Source organism: Miniopterus schreibersii (genome assembly GCF_964146895.1).
Source record: "Miniopterus schreibersii genome assembly, chromosome: 3".
Classification (NCBI taxonomy): domain Eukaryota; kingdom Metazoa; phylum Chordata; class Mammalia; order Chiroptera; family Miniopteridae; genus Miniopterus; species Miniopterus schreibersii.
This window is the reverse complement of record NC_138103.1, coordinates 33,141,685-33,164,427: the sequence shown is the minus strand read 5'-3', so window position 1 is coordinate 33,164,427 and position 22,743 is coordinate 33,141,685. Positions and strand designations below refer to the sequence as shown.

Here is a 22,743-nt window from a genome sequence, read left to right as displayed (position 1 = left end):
GGGGAAAAAATCACCCATTTCTTGAGGTCCTTCACAAGGTGGAACCTAATCGATCTTGTCAGTCTCCTCTCTTTACTGCAGCCATACAAAACCACTTGCCATTCCTCTAAATATGCCACACCCTTCCACACTCTTTCCTTTTTCACATTCTACTCATTCAAGATGGAATATCCTCCTCAATCTCAACCCCCCTCCCATTGCTTCTATTCAACCATCAAGATCTAGTTTAAGTCTAGTTTTCTGTGAAGACTTCCTGCCACTTTCCCATCTAGCTGCTGTACCACTTTTTACATGTCTCAGTTCTGGCTCTCGTGGCACTACATTGTAGTGCTTTATTAACTTGCCTCTCCCTGCTCCCCAAGAGATAGTGTCTCTAAGACAAGGACAGTACCTTATTTATTCCTCTACTCCAGCCACCTACGATTGTGCTTCAATGTTGCAGGGTCTTCTATTGCTGGGTGACAGGTTACCATAAAATTAACAGCTTGAAACACACATTTATTATTTCACAGTTTCTGAAGGTCAGAAGTTTAGGCATGGTGTGGCTGAAATCAAGGTGTTAGCCAGGGCTGTGATTCTCACCTGGAGCCCAAAATCCTTTTTTAGGCTTGCTGTTTGTTGACAGAATTAATTTTTTTAAAGCTATAGGACTGATGTACCCATTTTCCTGCTAGCTGTTGGCCAAGAACTACTCTCAGTTCCTAGAGGCTGCCTACAGTTTCTTGCCATGTGGCCCACTAGACAGTTTACAATGCATGTTTATTTCCTTCCAAGCTAGCTGGAACACGTCTCTTTGATTTCCTCATTTATAATCAGCCAGAGAGAATTCTCGGCTTTTAAAGGGCTCAACTGATTAGGTTAGGCCCAACCAGGATAATCTACTTTTGCCATACAATGTAACATAAATCACAGCAGTGATATTTCATCATATTCTTGAGTTCCACCCACACTTAAAGGGGAGGGAATACAGGATGTGGGTTCATTGGGGTCAATTTTGCCTACCACAGAGCTCAATGAATATTTATAAAACCAAATAAGATGTGTTCCAGAAATATATAAATTATAAACACTGCTACTCAATTGTAAGAATTTTTTCTCATCTTGGAAGGCTTTTAAAGTTGCTTCCTAATTTGTGTTGGATCCAGAATGGTTGAGGATGTTCTATGTGAAATAACATGATGCCCCTGCTGTGAGCTCAGGTAGTGCTGAAATTTGGAGTGGGTGGTAAGACCTGGTCTGACAGCTGACTGACTGTATGACCTCAGCCTAAGTCCCCAAAACTCTCCGAATGTCAGATTCCTCTTCATGTATGAGATAAGGGTGGTGGGATTACATAATGTCTAAGGTTGGCCAACTTTAATATCCTATAATTTCTAACACTAAATCATACTGATCAGATTTAAACCTAGCCAAGGGACTTACAATATCCAAATTCATGAAAATAGTCTATGAAAGAATTTCATTATAGATGAAATTACAATGATGTGACTTTAAGAGGAAAAGGCAGTTTTGTTTTTTAATAAACCCACTCCTATATTGGCCAAGCCTGATTAAATATAAATAAGAGTACACAACTACATTTTTAATACTTTACATAAAATTGTAAAGAATATTTTGTCTTTAGATAACATATCTGTCCAGCTATGGTCTGAAGTGAATTTTCTCTAAGATATCAAAACTTAATAAAACTACTGTTTTATAATAAGCTTAATTAACTCAATTGATGATAACTGAAAAACTGTCAAAGTCAGTATTCAAACATTACGTATCAATTCATTGACTATATTATATGCAAAGCATGTTGAGATTCTTATATACATTTTGGGGGTTTAAGTCTTCCTTTTGTTTTTCTCAAATGAAGCTTCTTTGGCTGAGATAATTATTTTCTTCTACCCAAAAAAATGAGCTCTAATTTTAAACAGGTAATATTAAGTTCCACCGAAATAGGCTTCATGCAGATGTATTTGTTAAAACATCCCTTTATTGACTGTGCACAGTTATTAACAATTCACATTTCACTTTATCTACTGAGAGGAAGAGCGTTTATTCTTTCATTAAAAAGTTAAGCCCTCAGGGCAGCAGCAGGGATGTAGAGTCTTCTTCCTATAAATGGCATTGTCCAATGAATGTGAAATGTTTCCATATTAATACAAAAGAGAAAAAGAAATAAAACACCCTCCACCATCCACTCCCTGCCAATATACTCCTCTTATTTTATTAAGTGCCAAAAGGTAAACAGTTCCCACAGTGGTACTTCCATCAGTCAGAAGAGAAATGTCAACATTTATTTGGCACCACTAAGTTCAAAAATTCGTTAGGGCTATATGACAGTGACAAAAGGAGTACGAGGCCGTGGCCACTTCCTCAGGAAGATCCCTTTTGGACAGTGAGAGTGGAAAATCATGAGGGCTTTCATCAGCCTCCAGTACCTTGCTGCTCAAGTTTCTGGAGCTGTTTTTCAAGTTTTGAGATGTTTACTCGATGCATCATCAGAAACTTGCCATTCAAATGAAAGACGGGGATGTCAAATTTATATCTCTCATACCAAACAGAGTTCTCTGGAAGTGTGATGTCCACCTCCTGTAAAATAAACTGAAACAGAGACAGACTAAAGCTCTATATTTTAGGGAACATGGAACAATGCAGTAACCTCAGTGACAAACTGATCCCCAGACTGGTTCTAATGCTGAGAGGTTTTTGTTGTTGTTGTTTGTTTGTGTGAGGTCCAAAGTAATCTAATGCCCCTGATTTTCACAACTTGATTGATTTCATTATATTCCCTGACTCCTGCTTTTGCTGCTTTCCTGTTATACCTGTTACATTCAGCAGCCAGGCACTACTCAGTCTCCAATGAAATAAAATATGTCCCGATTGGGAAGTTTCCTGAGAATCAGGGAAGACGTGTTTTGGTTTTAAAAATGAGAAAGGTGTCATGGTTTACTACAGGAGAATACTTCCATGGAAGTAACAAAATAAGAGAAAAGGAACAGGGACAAAAGTTTTGAAAAAGCACGAATACCACACCTGATGTTTAACTGACTCACATGAAGAGTAAGGAAACCAGTGCTGCTCAGAGAAAAACACTTAGGGATAATGAGTTTTATGGAAATTAGCGCTAAAATCTCTCTCTGAAAATTAGAAAGAAAATGTAAATGAAAAATCATTTACTCTCTTTTCCTAAAGAAAGGATCCAGATACCTTATATCACATACACTATCCATTCCATATACATAAAGCCATACTGCACTACATTACCCTGTTTTTATAAGGCTCCAGTACTTCCTTAGCTTCATCACAAAGGGGACATGGATCCTACAGAAGAAAAAATAAAGCCATTAAACCCAAGAATGGCAGCAGCCTGACAAAAAACACTGAAGCAGATTATATCTATTTTAAAGGACTGTTTTCTACCAGGTTAATTACACTTTTATTTCCAAAGTAAAACACTGTCATAGAATCTTGTAAATAGCTAGTATTTCATGGTAAATGGGCTCTCAGCATTTTTCAGTTGTTTTGTTTTGATTTGTCTCCATAAATTTATCTAACAAATTTAGATGCTTACATTTGTTACACATACGTGTATATATATATATATATATATATATATATACACACACACACATATGTACACATACATGTATATAACAAATATATCTAAATTTATTAGATATGTATTATAGATAGATATAGATACATATGTACATATACATATGTACATATACACATACACAATACATTTTTTTGTTACTGGCTTCATCTTATTGATATCTGGGAAGATTATTTTTCACCAATCTATACTCCAAGGAGCACCTTCCTGGTCTGGCTGACATCACCAGAATAGCTAAAAGTCTGCTTTGAATGGGGGGCACTGAGCTTTGCCAGCCTGTTTCTCCTAATCAATCCACAGGAATAAACCCATTGGGATGGAGTTAGATAGTAAGTGCCCCATCTTTTAAAAGGAAAATATTTCAGATGATGGATGTACCAACTCTTTAATGTTTTGTCTGTTTCTCATTACAAGTGTCAGCAATAGGTTTCCCAGATAATTCTCCACCTGAGAAGCAAGCACGTTTTAGTGCCTGTTGTTGTTTGTACTCTGACCACGTAGTGGTAAAGTCTGTCGAGAATGCTATGGATCATTAGCAGATTTTAAAGGCTTCTCAGGTCTTGACTCTATGCACAGGAACTAGCTATAGGTTCTCTTGCATGAGTTCAGAATAGACTCATCATTACTGATGCTGATATAAAACCAGCTTTTTAACATGACAGGAAGAGATGAGCTGTTATGTAAAAGAAAGGCCCTTCCTCCAGCTTAACACAGCTTTTTTTTTCAACCAAGATTTAATGTACATTTATTCTTAACATGTGAAACATATAATATAAAGATTTCATACTGAATAACTGATATTCATTAAGCCAAAAAAGGAGGAATTTACATCAAGTTTTAGCTACATTGTTCGAAATACAAACATGCAGATTTTATCACTGAAAACATTTCAGTTGTGTTTCTTCATCAGAAACTTCAACTGTACCTAGAATTATTTCACATTTCCATTATAAAGAAAACAAAAACCCAGAAAAAAAATAAGTTGATTGGCTGCTGAGACAGTAAGGACCTCTTACAGAGAACCTGTATAGCACTGCACCTAGAGGGGTGAAGTCTGGCAAGAGATTAAATAGCTGTGTCTCACTTTGTGTAGGTCACCACTTGTTAACTTGTTGTACTATAAAGGGACCAAACTGTGGGGATCCGAGGGTATGTGCAATGTACAACATCATATATATACACGTGTCCAAGGGTATGTGCAATGTACGATGTCATACACACACACACACACACAAACACAGCACGGTCGCTGCAGCTAAAGGTGAGCACCAGTTCTAAGGGGTGATCTCAGGGTTGGTTATTCATATAATCAAGGAGAGAAAAAGGTCAGGGTGTTGTAGGTTCACACGTGATACTCTGGGGGAAAGTCTTTTTTTCCCTCCTTAACATTTAACTAAAAGCATTTTTAAAAGCTTGTTGCTGACCCAGGGTTTTTCTCTTGTTTCTATGTGAGACATTATTATTACAGTATTTTTACAGTATCATGTGTACAGTACAGTACATGGAAAGGTCTACACTCTACTGCACAGGCCTCACCAGTGAACAGGGTCTGTCCATACCTGTGAACTTCTTGGCTCCTGCGAGATTGTGAGTGTGCAATAAACCATACATACTTCAGCAGCCGCCTTTTTTGTCCTTCAAGGTTTTTTGTTTGTTTTGTTTTTTAATCACTGAAAACAGTTATGAAATGTGCTATCCTGTTGATGCAAGGACTAGGAAAGCTATTTTTATTCCCCAAACTCACTGTAAATGACAGTAACTTGGGTTGAAATAAAAAAAAGTCTTCTATGTAGGCAGAGCTTCGTCTTTTCAAATAGGGTGGGGTACTGAGACTCACAGCTTATTTTGAAATAAGAACTCACATCAAAAGTCGGTTTTTCTTCATAAGGGTCTCTCTGGCCCTAATTTCCTGGTTCAGAGAATTAGGCTCATGTTGCTACTATTAGCATTATCAATAAGCAGATTACGGATAGTCTGTGATGTGTTGAGATAATTATGCTGACATTTTCTGAGAAAGTTTAAAAAAGTCAACAGAAGCTCACAAAAACAAAAGCAAAACAAAAACAAACTAAATTGCACAAGTACCAAATTACCAATGTTTTGCTTTTATAATAAAAAACTTAAGTAGAACATAGATCAGGTTTTTTTGTGTTTTGTTTTGTTTTTAAAAGCTGCTGTCCATAGAAATCTGTGCAAATTATCGTGTGTGTGTGAGGAAAGATTCATCAAATTTTAAAGAGGTCTACGAACTGAAAAAGGTGAGACCCAGTGGTCTGGATCATTCAAATATCCTTGTCCAGGATTTTCCATGGTACTAATAGAGCATTTATTTACGCTAGCCCTGAATTATAGTGAACATTTGTTGGGTTGGTTGTCCACCACCCACACCCCTTTCTTGTAGCAAGAATGCTGTGCTTTTGCCTCACAGGAACTGCTCTCAGCATGTGGTTGACTCCATCCCTGAACAACAGGGGTGGAACACCTGACTTGGACTGAGGCAGTCAGCACATCCTATCCTTTTCGCTAAAATGGAAGGGCACAGGGATTAGGCTGATCAGAGCCAACAGAAAGCTATGAGGCTTTTGCTGGAGTTTCTGTAGATACCCAAGCTGTGTGATCTGGGGCTTGGGATCACTGCAGTCATTCATGAGAAGAGGTAGAGCCAGGACAGATTTAACCCAGAGGATAAAGCTGAAGAGATTGGCAACTGTTTAGTTTCAGAATGAAGCTACTCCTGAAACCAGACCAAGCCATAAAATCCCATTTTTGTTTAAGCCACTCTGGGAAGTACTTTCTATTATTTATAACTGAAAGAGACCTAATACTGTGCTTTTTCTTTCTCTGGATTGTGAACTCCTGAAGGTGAGAGTGATACTATATGCCTAATGACACATAAAGGTTTCAGTACAAAATTTAAGCTGAATGGAAGATTAGTGTATGTTTTTTGCAAATGTTTTCAGCTAACTTGGCTGTTGCTCAGACTGAAAAATTGTGCAGAATTGTTAGGCTGAGTGAACACCATTTGCCTTAAGGGATTTCATTTTTGTGGTTAATTCTCACATGCATTTCTCATATGTAGGCACAAATGATGAAATAGTTTTGTTCCATAATTTCCAACAGTGCAAGATATACTTATGGATATGAAACATAGTTTAGAGTAACTATTCTCAACGAGAAATTAATTTTTAAAACTTTTAAAGCTTTGTTGTTAGATAACCATCAGATATTTTTAAATTGTTAAAATGCCTGAAATCTGAAAAATCTATTAAACACAAGAATTTTTTTGTTTGAATTGCAGTATTAGTCACTAAAGTTAATTCTATTACCCTGCACTTTATTTCTTTTTTTTTTTATAAATCACACAAAGTAATGTTAACTAGCAAAAGAAAATTAGTAATGCTTGTATTATAAATTTCAGGGAGAAAAGCTCTTAAAAAATTTAAACTATAAATTATACCTTAAAACTAGTGTTAGGGATAAGAAAACACAGTCAGTGCTCAGTCAGTTCTGTATTTTCAAGTTCACCTGTTCATTAAAGTGCACATTCCCAGCTGAGGTTGAACAAGGTGATGCCCTGCCTTCTTGTTTGAGCTCACACTTGTAAACAGGTGTCCTTCTCATGATCTATTTAGTGCCATGTTTTCTGCTTTTTTGTGCTTTCTGTTTTTGATAGTGCTGAAGTGCTGTCTAATGTTTCTAAGCACAAGAAGGCTGTGATGTGCCTTATGGAGAAAATATTGTGTTAGATAAGCTTTGTTCAGTCATGAGTTATAGTGCTGTTGGCCGTGAGCTCAATATTAATGAATCGACAACATAGATTAAATAAGGTGTCTTTAAACAGAAAGGTTATGTATTGATTGATTGACTAAAATGTTACCAGAAGCTCATAGGACTCTAACCCTGTATTTCCCCCAGGAGCAATGGTTTAGTGTTTGCTAATTCAGTGTTTGTGGTGACTTTATAGAACATAACAATCACAAACAAAAAAGACTAAGTTTCTAAGTGATACATTTGTAAACATCATATTGTAATCTGATAGTTCTTTCTTTCAATTAGGGATGTCAGATGACTATTAAATATATTAACTTATCCTCTAATTGTGAGACAATGAGGTATCTGGGGAGGAAACAGAATTACTACTGTTGTTACTGAAACTGGAAAACTGAGAAGCAGGTCTGAAGAATGTTTATTCCTTCCCCCTCCCCTCCCCTCCCCTCCCCTCCCCTCCCCTCCCCTCCCCTCCCCTCCCCTCCCCTCCCCTCCCCTCCCCTCCCCTCCCCTCCCCTCCCCTCCCCTCCCCTCCCCTCTCCTTTCTTTTCCTTTCCTTTCCTTTCCACATTTTCTTCCTTATTTTCTTCACCCAACAATTTTAACACTTTATGTCTTTAAAGTAGCAATTTTACTTTTTCACTCTGTACCTTTGTGAATAAGGTCAGCACAGGCAGAACCGTCTTAGAGGCGGAGAGGTTTCTCAGGCAGAGTCGAAAGGAGTATCTGGCAAGTTGCATGCTATTTCCTTGAAACCAGAGCATCTTACTTCTGCCAAAAGAAAAACAGACCAGTAAACTTATGTGCCCTAGACTTTGTTCTTTATACTATGAACAGTAAGCCGCAAGCTTGTGGTGGAATTTGAAGGCTTCAGAATTGCTTCTTGAAGTCCAGGAGTGTCAAAGAGGCCCAGATGTTTGGCAAGTCTCCACCATGCCTCCACATTCCAAACAAAACTGAATTTAGAATGGGGAAAAAATCCATATTTATGGATTAGCTGTGCAGCTAATCACTTGGTTTCTGTAAGCAAACTGCATGGGTTTGTTCATTTGAATACAAAATTAAATTTCACTTGCAGGTTTTGCCGGCATCCTGATGATCCCCTAAAATGTGGATGTTTCCTGAGATGGTTTTTATTCTCTGAGATAGCTTATCTTATTAGCATCATGTACAGGAAATGATATAAGTAAGCAGCACAAGTCCCCAGCTGAAGGTCAAGGCTATCACTTATGAGATCTAGGCCCCTCTGCTGCAAGAGATGGGAAACACAGAATTATACTTAGAGGAAATACAGGGCAGAATTAGGCCGAGTTAACTCGTCAGAAACAAAAATTTACTCAACTCCTTAAGAAGCATTTTAAAAGGAGATTGCCATCATTTTTGAAAACATACACAAATGTGCCAGTGTTTCTACTGGAAATATTCTAATAAGAACAGTTTGATAAGAGCAGCATGTCAAACACTAGACTTTGAAGCTCCCTCATCTTGCTACTTTGTTCTACATATGATACCCTACTTATTCCAGGTTATCCTATTGAGCCTCCAGCTTTGCCCTTAAAACTACAAATGTGATCATTTCACTTTTAAAACACATATGCACTGTTGACTTTATCATTTACCAATATTTTCAAGATGAATTAATTCCTGGAATTTTCATAACTTTGCTTTACTCTAGCTCTCCAACTTCATCTGTCACCTTCCCCTCCTTTATCTTGGCAGTTGCAGCCACAGAGATTCTCTTTCTGTTCCTTGAATGACCAAAGATCATTTCTTCACCAGGATATCTGCACCTGTTGTCCCTCTGTATGAAAAGCCCTTAAGTAGCTTCTCCTCATTTGTCCTGGATGGACTCATGCCACCTCCTTAGAGATGCCTTAGTAACTATCTTACAATTATTATTGGTCAGCCCACCACTCTCTCTCTTCATACCTTGCTATAGTTTTCTTTTATACTCACTATCTAAAACTATTTCTTTACCTGTATGTCTCTTTTACCATAATGAGAGCTCCATAAGAGCAGGTGCTTGTTCACCCAGTATCCATCCCCAAGCATCTACAATTAATCTGGCTCATAGTAGGTATTCAAATATTTATTTGAATGTTAAAAGTATTGAAGTGAGCCTTTCCCCCCCTCTTTAGTCTCACCTCTAACCCTGATCAGACACTCAGTGTGCACAGCAGTTACTATTTGGGTGCATCTTATATCATAACTAAAGGTTAGTGCTTCTCAGGGTGTCCACAAAATTGTGGGTGAGGATGTCGCAGTTGGTTCCAACCCTTCACTACCACCTCAAATCTCCCTCTGCTCTGCTCCACAGCATGACCATATTAATTACATGCTAATCACTACTGGTGACCAGGATTCTCAGTATAAGATTAGTCTTAAACTCATTTCACACAGAATAATATGACTTTAGAGAAAAACACCAATCCATATCAAACTAGAACAAAGGCCATAGGACAAAAAGATTTGATCCTAATCTGTGAAAACAATAATCTTTCCTTCACTCTTAAACCCTTAGTTTTCTACTTCTTCCTAAATCTCCCTGCTAACTAAATAATCACGATAACACATAAACAAGGAATGTGATGAGAATTTTGCAAGGATCTGCTACCCAGCATTATTCCAAGGTAGAAAATGGATCTAAATAATTTCACAATATCCTGTGCCACTCTCAACTAAGTGTTAAGACCTGACATTTTCCATAAATTCAGCAGAATCAACAACTCCAAAAGGTGAATGTGATTGGAGACAACTGCTAATCATGGCTTTGTCTACACAGTATATAAATGAGGGGGAAGTAGAATGTTAGCTGTATCTATACTAGGTAGACATTTCTGCATCATTGGTTTGGGGAAGACCCTATGCCAGCAGTAGCATATCCTTGGAGGGTATGGAGTTAAGGAAGCTGTACTATATATGGAGGAGAAAGGAAATTAAAAATTAGTTTTGTTAGAGGAAAGTCAGAAAGACAGCCCTTGGAAATGAGAAGGATCAGGCCATCTACGGTAGTGATGTGAGACTACAACCAGGACCTTGAACTGCAGCGACATGTTTTTGGTGGAGGGATTTAAGATTTATTGATGTCTGGCTGGGTAAGGAAAGGAAAACATATTGCTTTTACCTCACTGAGTTGAGAATGAGGTGGTAAGGCTTTTAAAAAAATTCACATTCACAATGGAAATCTGCTTCAGTATTTCCAGCATGACAAAACACAGCATGTGGTCTTGGTCGTACCCAAGACAAATAAAGCCTGTCATAGTAAACAGAGTTGCTATTCATTCCAGATTTGCTGGAATATTTGTTCAACCAACCCAGACAGCTAAGAAAAGTCCTCAGTGATGCTACAACTATTTTGTTTAAAACTAAACCTTCTTCACTGTTAGTCTCCATGTCTACTTTTTTAGATGTATTTTATCACTTAAACATCATACATTTTTTACTGAGAAATGCATTAGCATTATGTAATGTTACTATCTGCATATTTTCCAAATGCCCTAAGGCACATGCATTTTATCACATTGTTAAATTATTTCTTTATATGATAGAATTATATTAGAGTATGATATAAAGGAAAAGCTCCATATACCTCTCCTAGGCAGAAATAAGACAATAAGGCTAAAATTCTGAACACTGGAGTCCACTTAGTTCTAGAAATAAAAAAGACAAATTAAAAAATGATACACTCCAATTGGAACTCTATATAGTCTTAGAATATTTTATTAACTCTGTAAACCCTGACGCCATGGCTGTCAAAGTCACATTCACCTAACCATGCCTCCTTGAAGTAAAATCTTAATATAGGCTACTCTGTCAATGTGACATTTTCATTAGTTCTATTATTTTTGAACAGTATCTCAGCACTATAAAAAATATTCTAAAAGGCGGTCTCTGCCAGTTAGCTCATGACTGTGAGAGGACAACACCTTTTTGATTATGTCATTGAATTTAGTCATGAAATATGTGTCCTTACTACGCAGAGACACAATTTTATCCTTTGTACTTTGTTACATGCCTCTGTGATATGAGCAAAAAGAGCTGTGTTCATAATATCAAAGCAGCACAATTGGGTCACCTTTGTCACAGACAAAAAAAAAAAAAGCAAAAGGTATAAGACTGGATTTAGAATGTGCCTAAAACAAATTGCACAGCCGAACAATAAAGATGGTGACTCCTGCTGTTTCAAGTCCACTGCTGCTCAGGGGCATATCACCCTGAAAGAGAAAGGGAATGCTGGCTTTTCAACAAAACTGAGGCTGACTGCAGTGGTCTTTATAGCAGAATCAAGTACAACATGGGGGGAGGACTGATTGGACCAATTCAGCCCTCCTTGAAGCAAGATGAAGATAACTTAACTCTACAGCATTTTCCCTGTGAAGCACTGAAGGCATACCATTAGAGCAACTGATTAGAGTACAGAAAAAAGCCAGGGTCATTTGAGCCTCTATTAAGGATTATTCATTTCTTACATGAGATGCTGACCACACTATGGCTGCACATCACTTATGTAGGATTCTTCAAACACTGTGTGTGTCTGATTAGAAGGGAAATACCATTGTTCTCGCTTGAGTAGAGAAACTGACCTTCACTGACCAGAATTTTTATTCATACAAAGAATCCTTTGGCACACCAAATCTCCAAGCTCACATAATCCCTCATCAGCAAGCTGCAGTGTTGGTTCATGTGCAAAATCAGAAAGTCTATCTAAGCCCAAGTACCACCTTGCTTATTAACAGGTAATGTGGGAGCTTCTTCACAAGAGTGTAATGTAAATTTAATGCTGAGCTGACATTAACCAAACATTATTACTGTAGCGCTCACTGAACCTATTCCATAAAGAGAGGCTCAGGGTTCCATTTAGCCATTTGTGCCATGTGGGATGTTAAATGCTCATTTCACATTCATTACCATCTAAGTATAATATTCCTATTTTTACCCAAATGACTAGAAATACACACACACACATAAGCACACACTTGCACACACATACCTATTGGGAACAAAATCCATTATTTTAGATTACTGAAAGTTTATGTAATGAGGTGAGGTTGCTCTTAGGGACTCATTTGGGTCACTGGGCTCTACCTAATCCAGGGAAAGAGGGACAAATGCTCTTATGTGCTTTTTTGGTCAGTCGGCTGTGTCCAAACTTTCCTCTCCTCACACAAGTGGGTGACTAGCCTGGGATCTTGGGTACAAGTGTGGAGCCAAGAGTGACAAGGCAAGGCAGCATGTAGGGATACAGCCGAAGCTGAAAACTGAGCAGATACTTTGAGATGTCAATTCCAAGGGGCTAAGCAGGACTAGAATGAGGCTATAGAACAGAAATGGGGTAGGAGTGGAAAGCCTAACCTGCAATGGGGCCCTCACTCACTGGCGTGCGTAGGATCTTAGGTACTTTTCCAGCACCTCAGCCTCAGGATTTAGGGTACCTGACCAGGGGAACTGCATAGGAGGTGGAGCGAACTCAGACAAGATGTTGTAACAAAGACCCCCAGCTAACCACTCACTTGTTGGCCCACCTGTACATGGCCTCATGTTCAGCTTCTTTTTTAAATTTTTAATTGAGGTATGCTTGACATACATTATATTAGTTTCAGCTATATAACATAATGATTTCACATTGCAAAATGATCACCCAGCCCCGGGGAGCGAGAAGCAGCCTTTCACACCACATGTCCACCACACTCCCTGCAGCTTCTACTTCCAGGTTTTAGTGCCAGCAGGTTCACCACACAGAGGGCCAGAGAGGCCAGAGGAGAATCAGTCCCAGAAAGGAATGACTGGTCACAGAAGTGCCTAGAGAAAGAACCCCTTTTATTTTCCTTCAAATTATTACCATGATGTGGGATTTTCAAGTATCTGGATGTCTCCATTCCTCTGTTTGTATTTATCAGGCACTACATTAATTTACATTCAACACACTGCTCGGTGGGAAAGTTCTTGAACTGTTTGAAGTGTGGGCCTTGCCTAACTGGTAAAATCATTGTTTAACTGACGGTATATAGCATTTACATACCCACCACTTAGTACATGTACTCTGCCGCCATATTCCGCACCCTTCAAATTCTCAGCAAAATTAAGCCATCTTTTTTTTTCTTCATCCTGCTTGGTGTTTAGCCCATTTCTTTCCCTCCAAATAAAACTCTCATGTGAAGAAATCAACTCCACATGCAGCAACAGGAATAATGGAGAGATGTACTTCATGGGATTGAGGAGAAACTAGTTAATTTCTCCTTTAAAATTATTTTTGATTTTTTAATTAAATGTATTGGGTGGCAGGGAGTTAAAGTCTTAACTGAAACAAGATAAATACAAGAGAGATTACAACAGGGACATATAATGGATCACTGTAAATGGTATGAGAAAGGGAGAGAAGAGTACTGTGGGCTGAGACAAGGGGAGGAACTGAATCACGTGGGACTCAGATATGTAAAAAAAGGAGGCAGCAGCCAGTGTTGGGGTTAGACACAAAGGCACGGAGTGCCGTGGCCTGTTTGATGGGAGCCACTGAAAGGTTTTGGATGAGAGAGGGATGTGATAAGGTCAGTTTGGAGACTGATGTGGCAGCAGCAAGCAGATGAGATTACAGAGAAAAGTGGGATGGAAGTGGGGAAGAGTGAGAGGCCGATTATGGCTACTCAGGTGTGGAGGAGTCACTCACTTATTCATTCAAGTTATCTGATGTTTCCCATTATTAGATGTTATTATAGATGCTGGGTTCAGTGGTGAACAAGAAAGCCAGGTATCTGCCCTCATGGGGTCCATATTCTAGTGACAATGAAGAGTCTCTTTAATGTCAGACAGTACCAGACAGTGATAAGTAGAAAGAGGGGAGGGAGTAAAACAGGGTGATGTGATGTTGACTAAGGCAAGTCCTTTAATAAGGTACTTTGAGCAGGTGTCGTTTCTGCTGAGACTAAAGGATGAGGAACATCTGAAGGAGGGGCATTTAGGGGAGAGGGGACAGTAAGTACAAAGGTTCTAAGGTGACAACAACCTTGACTTATTAGAAAAAATGAAAATGACCAAGTGGCTGAAGCACAAGAAACAAGGGGAAGAGTGGCAGGAGACAGGGTTCAAAAATGTTCTGTGAGAGTTGCATCACCTAAGACCTTGTGGGTTTTGTTAGGGAATCAAGGTTTTATTTTAAGTATAATTAGATTTAGAGGAGGGAAGTGATATGATCTCAGATACATTTTTAAAAGATCACTTTAGCAGCTGTATGAGGAATAAATTATTGAGGATCAAGAGTGGAAGCAGGACCCAGCCAGTATGACTCAGTGATTGAACATTGACCCATGAACCAGGAGGTGGCGGTTCAATTCCCAGTCAGGGCTCATGCATGGGTTGTGGGCTCAATCCCCAGTTGGGGGTGTGCAGGAGGCAGCCAATCAATGATGCTCTCTCATCATTTATGTTTCTGTCTCTCTCTCCTTCTCCCCTCCTCTCTCTGAAATCAATAAAACCATATTTTAAAATAAAAAATAAAAAAGAGTGGAAGCAGGGACTCAGTTAGGGGGCTAGTGAAGTAGCCTGGGTGAGAAAGGTGTAGACTAGGGCAAAAATAAGGCCAACAGGACTTGACAATGAATTGGCTATGAGGAATTAAAGATGATGGTAAGGACATTCTCAGTTTGGCCTTGAGCCTCTGGTGGGTGGCAGTGCCATTACTAAAATAAGGACAATGGAGGCAGGAAGAGATTGAGATGTATGGGACCCAGAGCTCAGTTAGGGACAAGTAGAGAGTAGCATATGCAGGTTTGGTGGTCAGGAGAAAAGTCAGAGCTGAAGAAAAAAATATGAGACTCCGTCAATTTAGGATTTGTATTTATAGGCAGGGCACTAGATGAGATCATTGAAATAATATAGAAAAAGATGAGGGCCCAGGACAGATCGCTGAGGAAATTCAACATTTAGAAGTTGGGTAGAGAGGAGCCAGCAAAGGAGGCAGAATAAAAGGTTGATGAGGTAGGATGAAAACCGGGAAGTGTCATCACAGAAGCCAATGGGAGAAAGTGTTTTCAGAATGAGGGAGTACCCATTGTCAAAAAGAGTGATGAGGACTTGGACTAGAATAGGCGTAGTGAAAGAATTTACAAGTCAGATATGTCTGATGCTGGTGCAATGAATGAAATCTTCCAACCAATGCCAACCCCTAAAATGAAATACCTGTCTGGTTCTTGCCTAATTTAACACCTTAACTAAAAGTAGATATTTCTGGTAACAATGGAGGCTGTGGGTTGGGGGAGAAGAGTGAAGGCAAAAGTTGACTGGAGGTTTTAAAAAGAGGTAATAAATGTAAAAACCTTTGGATAAATTATAAAGCAGAATAGAAAAATAAGGCTTATTTATTACTAAATAATACTAATACTACAAGTAAGGTATTGTTATTAGTATTTATAATGATGATAGTTCTATTGACTGAAATGTGCTTTTAACTAGCCTCAAATGGAAGGTGTAAAAAGTCTCAGAAATGGGGAATTGCAAAACTGAAAAATGTTTCAAACAGACATAGTTGAAAATTTTGAATTGTGGACATTACTAAAATAGAAATTTCTAAGACAGGCTATCACTGATTAAAGGACCAAAATATTTATCTTCTACTAAGGATGTCACTAAGTCTGGGTAGGACTAACTAGTCCAGCCAATACCTTGGCACCAGGTATTGGCTTTGCTTACTCAGGCATCATAGAATTACAGAACAGGGTACTGAAGTTTATTTGTGAAGTGCTGAGGTTTTGAACAAAGACCAGTTCCCTCCAGTGGCTCCTTCCCAATACTTGCCTTTATATTTTCAATGATGGAAAACTTCTGTACTTCTATTATATTAACAATGATATTCTCAGCCCAGGTATATCCAAATAGAGGCTTCCCAGGATTTTACTGATCATCTTTAAAGACAAAATTTGTTCCAAAGTAGTTTTAAATAAATTGTGTAGAGATGTTAAAGTATAGTTAAATGAACACAACTCCCACTAAATCATCAGTCAGGGGATTAATGCACATATGGAATAATCTACATTTAGAATTTTAAAATTGCTCTTCATATAGAGTTTCAGTTGGGATTCAACATGTTTGAAATTCCCTGGGTGCATTTTTAGGTGAGGATTTCATAAAGGTAAGCACCAAAAGATAGGCAGCCGCCACTAAGTAGTTCAGAGATACTGGGCAATTCCTCATCTCTTTAAGCTGGTTTCATCTTTACTGTAAAGTGGAAATGCTAGGCCTCGTCCTGTTCTCTTATTTAACAGAGACCTGGAGAAACTGTGCCTATAGGCTTTGGGTATCAAATGGCCTCTGGAAATCACAAGCAGTAGAAATGCCATGGCAATAGCCCATGACTTCAGAAGGCCCTGAACAAAGAATCTGAAGTAGATTTAAAATGCCAGGCCTTTTAAAGAGGACCAAAATTCATGTACAGATCCAGGCAGAAGGGTAAAGGCACTTGCTCATCACAAACTCACTTTTCTAGCTCTTCAATTATAACTGGGAAGCCTGGGCATCAGAAGGGACACAGTAGGGAAATGGGGAGCTGATTAGAGTGACCCAGCACTTGTCTTGAAACTGTTCGAGCATCTGAGATGGAAAAGTGCCTTTGAAAAGAAAGAATAATTATTATTCTAACTTACTATTAGACACATTTAAAAATGATTTTTAAAATGTTTTAATTTTATTACAGTTCCTTTTGAATTAGGCATTAAAGTAACTTTTCCTAAAATCAGAGATGTTGGCATCATACCTTCATTATATTTATTTCAAAAATGATTTTTAATGATAGACCCTAATCATCCTGTCATTCTCCCCATCCAGAAGCAGTGCTGTGTTTTCCTAGGCCTAGAGCAAGCTGACATATATAAAGTGGGAGGGGGAAGGAATCTTTAGTGTCAGGAGTTTGTTTTAGAATCTTTGAACCTGAGCAGTCACACTTTCCAGACCATTGCTTCAGAGGAGTCTACGTGGTAATGGGGTCGGTGCACATTACAATGTCAGGAAAGGGTTTCCAGAAAAACATTCGGTTGAGAAAAATAAAATAGAGATACTAATTAAGGACAGTAGTGTACTGTTACTGTATACTCCCTCTTGCACCCAGGGCTCTAAAGGGGATTCTGGACTAATTCCTGCTAACACATAGGCTTGCGCATATTACACCCTTCCTCTTATCCTCAACCCCAAAGACACTGACTCAGCACCTGGCCCGGAGCCAGAGGGGCATATTCTGAATTCAGAGTGTGCAACAATGTTCAGTACAATTATGACATAATGGCTGCAAAGCTGTTCCTGAAAGCCAAGAAAACCTGAATAATGTGGTTGGGTTATATCATCCACGAGGGCTTAATAGAGTTTAAAAACCAATTTGAAAATCTCTTCATTCCATACAGGTAGCATCAATACGAGGGCAAAATCATTCTAGTTCAAGGAATGAGAACAAAGTGCTTAAGGAATTACGCAGGCTCCTTCCCACGTTATCCTTCTTAACCAAACGGCCCGTTCCCTTTGATGACATCTCTGCTGCTGAACACTGACCCAGAAAGACGGCACTTCCCCTAAAACATCGTCGTCTTATTTGTACCCAGCTAGTAATGCCAGTTTCCTTGCTATTTAACAAGCACACAAGCTCATTCCCCAAAACAACTGTTTGAAATTCAGAATCTGTCCATTCAGGCAATGTCTTCCATTCATCACTAATACTCCATTTCCAATTCATCTTGCCCCAGAGGCGAAGTTATCCACACAAGACCTGAAAGATGTTCCATTCATTTTTAGCCATTTTGTAGCAAATGGCTTTGGAATATTTGAATTACTAACTCTAACATTTCCTTGAACTTGTGATACCAACAGTACAGTAGGCCCATGAAGTACAGCGCTTAATCTGAATGTTGGAAACCATCCATTCTTGAGGTCAGGCCCTAGCAACCCTCAGTTTTGTAAATTCTACAATCCTCTGAATCCTATTCTTACTTAACAGCTAACACTGATAAAATATTTTGGAACTAGGAAGTGACTTTGGAGATCCCCTTTGCTTTACAGATAAAGAATCTAATGTTCAACCAAAGTCTTCGATACTGCATTTGTTTGTTCAGTGTTCTATATTTTCTCCTGGAACAATGTTCTATTTTTATACATAATGAGACCAACACAGAATTTTCAGAATTAAAAGGGATCTCCAAATTCAACCTTTTTTTCCCCACTTGTGATGGGTTTCAACCCTTTAAAAAAAAAAAAAAATCTCAAAAAACTATGCATTAAAACTTAGAGTATACCAAATAACAGATACCACATTTGTTTAAGTCTAATTTAAGGATGGAGAGGATGACAAAAATCTCAGCTTTGGATGGCAGAATTCTTTTACTATAAGAATGAGGTTCTGATCTCTACATCTAAAAAGATTCAGATTAACTTCATTTTTGAACCTGGAGAAACAAAGCTGAATTTAGACTCTTTTTTATTTTTTCTTAGTCTTATGTCCTAAGCTGCCTTAACCCACTGAATTTTTACTAATTAACAGTATCCTTTCTCTTGGTTGACTTGAAGAACTACATGTTTTAAGAAGTGAAGTTAAAAATCAAAGAATTCAATCTCATGTTCTTCCTCCTGACTAAACTAGAAGCCAATTCCCCATTATTTCATGATTAATATAAAAAGTACAGGAACAATGAGAGGAAGTTCATTTATTTCCAGTAGTAACATTCTGATTTCTGCTGCAATTACATTGGCAACAGAAGGAAGCAGCAAATGTCACATGCCTGCCCAATTACAACAAAAAAAGCTGTTGACTTTGAACTCCTTTGGAATGCTAGCAAAGTAGAAAAGATGACTGTGGCTGTCCTTCAATATTATTTGGGCAATCTAGCCTTAAAATAGTGACCATGCATATGTCTTCTACCCTTAAGGCAGGACCAAACCAAGATATGAGTGTCCTAGGTAAGCTAATTGTTTGGTACATCTTCAAATGGATACTATTCAAATATTCACTCAACAGGTATTTGTGTGAGGAGTTGAGCATGGCAGGACTGGAGGGAGGGTGGAGACAGGGCTGGTGAAGCCTTTCAGGTTGTATATTCCATTTAAAACAACAAAGGCCCTGCAACTGACCAGGCCAGATCTCCCTGGAAGGCAGTTTGGTGACCATAACTATGCATTCTCAAATACTGTATGTCTTTCCCCATTCCAGGCTGTTTATTAAACCATTAATAACTGCAGCATTTATAACGACATCTAGCAACCCCTTAAAAGGTTATTGTTTTATATTCTTTTCTCTGCCTTGCTGCATTCCCAATGATGTTTTCACACTGTCTTTTTATTTCAGTAGCATATACTGAGTGTGTGCAATGTGCCAGGCACTGTGCCAGGTACTAGAAATGTAAAAGTGATTAGGTTACTTTCCATGCCCTTAAGGAACTCACACACCTTGGGTAGGAAAAAGGTTTAAAACACATAGTACAATACCACAGTGATGAAGCCTGTAGCAGCAAAATGGCTGTTATTAGTTATTACTGGTGAAATGCTCTGACGTCCTTGGAGATGGATACTTTCTTAAAATAGAAGGTATTTTGAGTTTTGCCTCGATCTCTGGAAACCTTATTTTGAGTAAGGATTGAAATAAAAAGAGAGTAAGTTATGCCTTTATGCCTTCAGTTCCCCATGGCTATAACTGGGATGGGGAGTTAGAGATATGGCATAGTACCTATGAGGAACTTAGCCAAAACCTTTTATTTTGCATATTCTTCCTCAAATTATTTTGTTTCTCAAACTTGCTAACTAGGGGAAGGATGAAGGAAGCTTGCCTAGTCCCTTCTACCTGGGTAGCTGCATACCTCTGGATCCAGATGGTTTCTCCCCTTCAAAATAATTGCAAACAAGATTAAAACTGCATGCAGGAACCATTTCAGTTGGCTTTTGGCTTCCTCTGATGTACACTCCTTGAATAAAGCAGTTGCTAGATTAGATTTAAAATAAAGAACATAAAAAATCCTTACTACTTGTACCAGATCACCTCAAGGTCCTGCAAACATGTGAAACCTGGAGCCCTAGCATTAGAGTAACTAAGCCAGCTGGAGTATGCACATGTTATGAAATACAAACACTTTAATAATAAAAAAAATTACTTATTTTGAAGGCATATCTCCATAGTGCCTCTGGGTACCTACGAGTATGATAGAGCCAGGCATCTGGAATAAAACAGAAATACAGTCCAATAAATTCCCAAGCTGGAAAATCCTCATTTCTATTACCTTACCTGCCATCAATCTATCTAAATAAAACCACACAGCCACATTTTCCTCTGGTGAAGGAGACAAAAAATATTGATTCTTCCTTGGCAGGAAGCAACTACTGACCACAGCAAGCACGAAGAAAGAAAATCTGGGAGTCACCTGTCTAAAGTACCAGCCCTACCAATCTTAATTTTCATGACAGAACCAATTTTAATTTTCATGACAGGATCCAGGCAATTCCTGAGCAGAGCAGGACCCAGGTTATTAAGCTATGATATTTCACACAGAACCATTAGTTCTACTTTACTCCAGTATTACTATAATCAGTCACTATTTCCAGGTTATCCTCTTTTCCCAAATGTTTTAAATCTCAATGTATACAGCTCCAAATATTGGTAGAGAGCTCCATATGCATTTTCATAAGCTATTCCTCAGATAATTACTAACTGAGAAAAATGTGGCTTCTAAGAGCCACCTCAATTTGCAATGTTAGGCATACTGAGACAGCTCTAGTGTCTGTAGTTGTAGGCGCCCTGCTTATGTTAGTAGATGAGCTAGAAAGGGTTGGGATATAACAGATCCTGGACACTATCCCTGTCCCGGAGGAGATGAGAATCTTGGGGTCAAGCTGGGCAATACTGTGGATTTTTTAAAAAGTGGCTCTAAAATATTAAGTACTATATAGAGCTTTCTATTAAGGAACAAGAATAAACATCACCCTGGCCAAAAACTCCTTGTTAAAAACGTCCTTAGAAACAGGCATTTGCCTTTTCATGTTAGTAATAATGTAGATGGGACTTTTCTACTTCTGGACTTATTAAGAAATTGTATGAGCTGATATTAGTCGGGGGTAACTGTCAAGGCTAAGTATTTGTTGAGAATTATACAGTCTCTGATTTTATTCTCTCATTGTTGAGCACCCAGAGAGCACTGGGCTCACAATGTTCCCTATTGCATCTTTCAACTCTTTCACCCCCAGTTAAAAGTTAGCATGGCTGCTCAAAAATATTTATTTAAAAAAGAGTCATCTCAGCGGCCTGCCCACTGAGATTATTCTGCCACTTCATGGAAGTTAATGAAACCGAGGGCGGGGCATCTGTGAACCTCTGTAAATAGCATGAAGTTGAAATGTTTCCTGCTTTCTCTTAAAAAGCTGCCTTTTCCCACCGGTTATTTTGTTCACTCCCACAGAGCGCGCGCGGACACACACACACACACACACACACACACACACACACACACACACACCCCCCCACCCCCCGCGCGCGCGGACTCCCCCCCCCCCCCCCCCCCCCCCCCCCGGTGATTCACGGGTCTGTCGCTCCCGGTTTAATTAAAGCCCCTCTCAGGGCCTGGAAATTGGCCGCGTGCGGCAGGGCCAGGGGCTCCTCCGCGCCGCTCTCCCGCCCGCCTCCCGGCTCTGTGCGGGGTCCGCGAGCGCCCACCTGCGGGTGCGGGGTCACTGACACGCACCTGAGCCTCCCGCCGCCTACGCCGCCGCTTCCGCCCAGCGCTCGGCACTTCCGCCCTGCACGACCCCGCGCTCCCCCTGCCCCCCCGTCCCGCACTTCCGCCTGGCTCGCCTCCCGCGCGCCGCCGTCGGCGCGTCTCAGGGCTGAGCCGATCGCCCCTCGGAAGCGTGGCCGTGCCTGGGCCGTTACACGGGGAAAAAGAGACCGAAAAACGAAGGCGGACTGTTAAAAGAAGGGGGGGGGGAGTGACCGGGCGCGCTTGGGAGCTATTTAATAATGAGCGCCAGGCGCGCTGCCGGCTTTTTGAGCACGTGCAGCCCGTTCCATTTTACCCCTTTCCTGCGCCCCTGCCTGCCTTCATCAACACTTACTGCCCTCCTCTGGGTCAGGCTGAGCTAGGTTATGAAGAACACCATTAGGAATGACACCGGCAGCTGCACGCGCAGCGAACTTAAAATTGTGCAGGCAAGTCAGACCTTCGGAAACGATCCTTCCAATAGGTCGTGTGTTCACGAACGTGGCGCTTTGAAAGGGAAGGACTATGGACCCTATGAAAATATACGAATGCGCTGTATTTAAAGAGGTCGCCTTTGGGCTGGGATGATTGTGCGGGACTGGGCAGGGACAGAGCTCTCCAGGCCTAAGGGAGGCTAGAACTGGGGGGAGTCCTGCATGGGCG

General features: G+C 39.7%; 1 protein-coding gene and 1 long non-coding RNA gene across 31 annotated transcripts in view; one reads left to right on the top strand and one right to left on the bottom strand.

The window, feature by feature from the left end:
- LOC308555012 overlaps positions 1 to 22,743 on the top strand; it is an 88,267-nt gene that overhangs the window by 27,488 nt on the left and 38,036 nt on the right. The gene's annotated exons all lie outside the window — the stretch shown is intronic.
- Positions 1,946 to 22,137, bottom strand: LOC308555009 (glutaredoxin-like protein C5orf63 homolog). 30 transcript variants are annotated; one of them, XM_081132758.1, is made up of 8 exons: positions 22,066 to 22,095; positions 20,485 to 20,547; positions 20,194 to 20,298; positions 16,843 to 16,971; positions 16,163 to 16,269; positions 8,026 to 8,146; positions 3,256 to 3,312; positions 1,952 to 2,592 (listed from the first exon to the last, which is right to left on the bottom strand). In XM_081132758.1, the coding sequence occupies exons 6-8, from the start codon at positions 8,137 to 8,139 to the stop codon at positions 2,416 to 2,418; spliced, it is 348 nt and encodes a 115-aa protein (XP_080988884.1). In that variant the 5' UTR covers positions 8,140 to 8,146; positions 16,163 to 16,269; positions 16,843 to 16,971; positions 20,194 to 20,298; positions 20,485 to 20,547; positions 22,066 to 22,095; the 3' UTR covers positions 1,952 to 2,415. The 30 variants fall into 30 exon arrangements, with proteins under 30 accessions (XP_080988875.1, XP_080988884.1, XP_080988882.1 ...); XM_081132756.1 differs by lacking the exon at positions 20,194 to 20,298 and having other exon boundaries at positions 22,038 to 22,127; XM_081132757.1 differs by lacking the exon at positions 20,194 to 20,298 and having other exon boundaries at positions 22,066 to 22,111.

Bases quoted from the DNA above. Each gene is read 5' to 3' on its own strand.
- LOC308555009 (XM_081132759.1), bottom strand. From the start codon at position 20,507: ATGGAGATATGCCTTCAAAATAA. The intron at 3,313-8,025 runs GTACAGAGTGAA...TTTCTTCTGTAG, and splicing joins TGCTGACCTTATTCACAAAG to GATCCATGTCCCCTTTGTGA. The intron at 2,593-3,255 runs GTAATGTAGTGC...TCTCTGTTTCAG, and splicing joins TGGAGCCTTATAAAAACAGG to TTTATTTTACAGGAGGTGGA.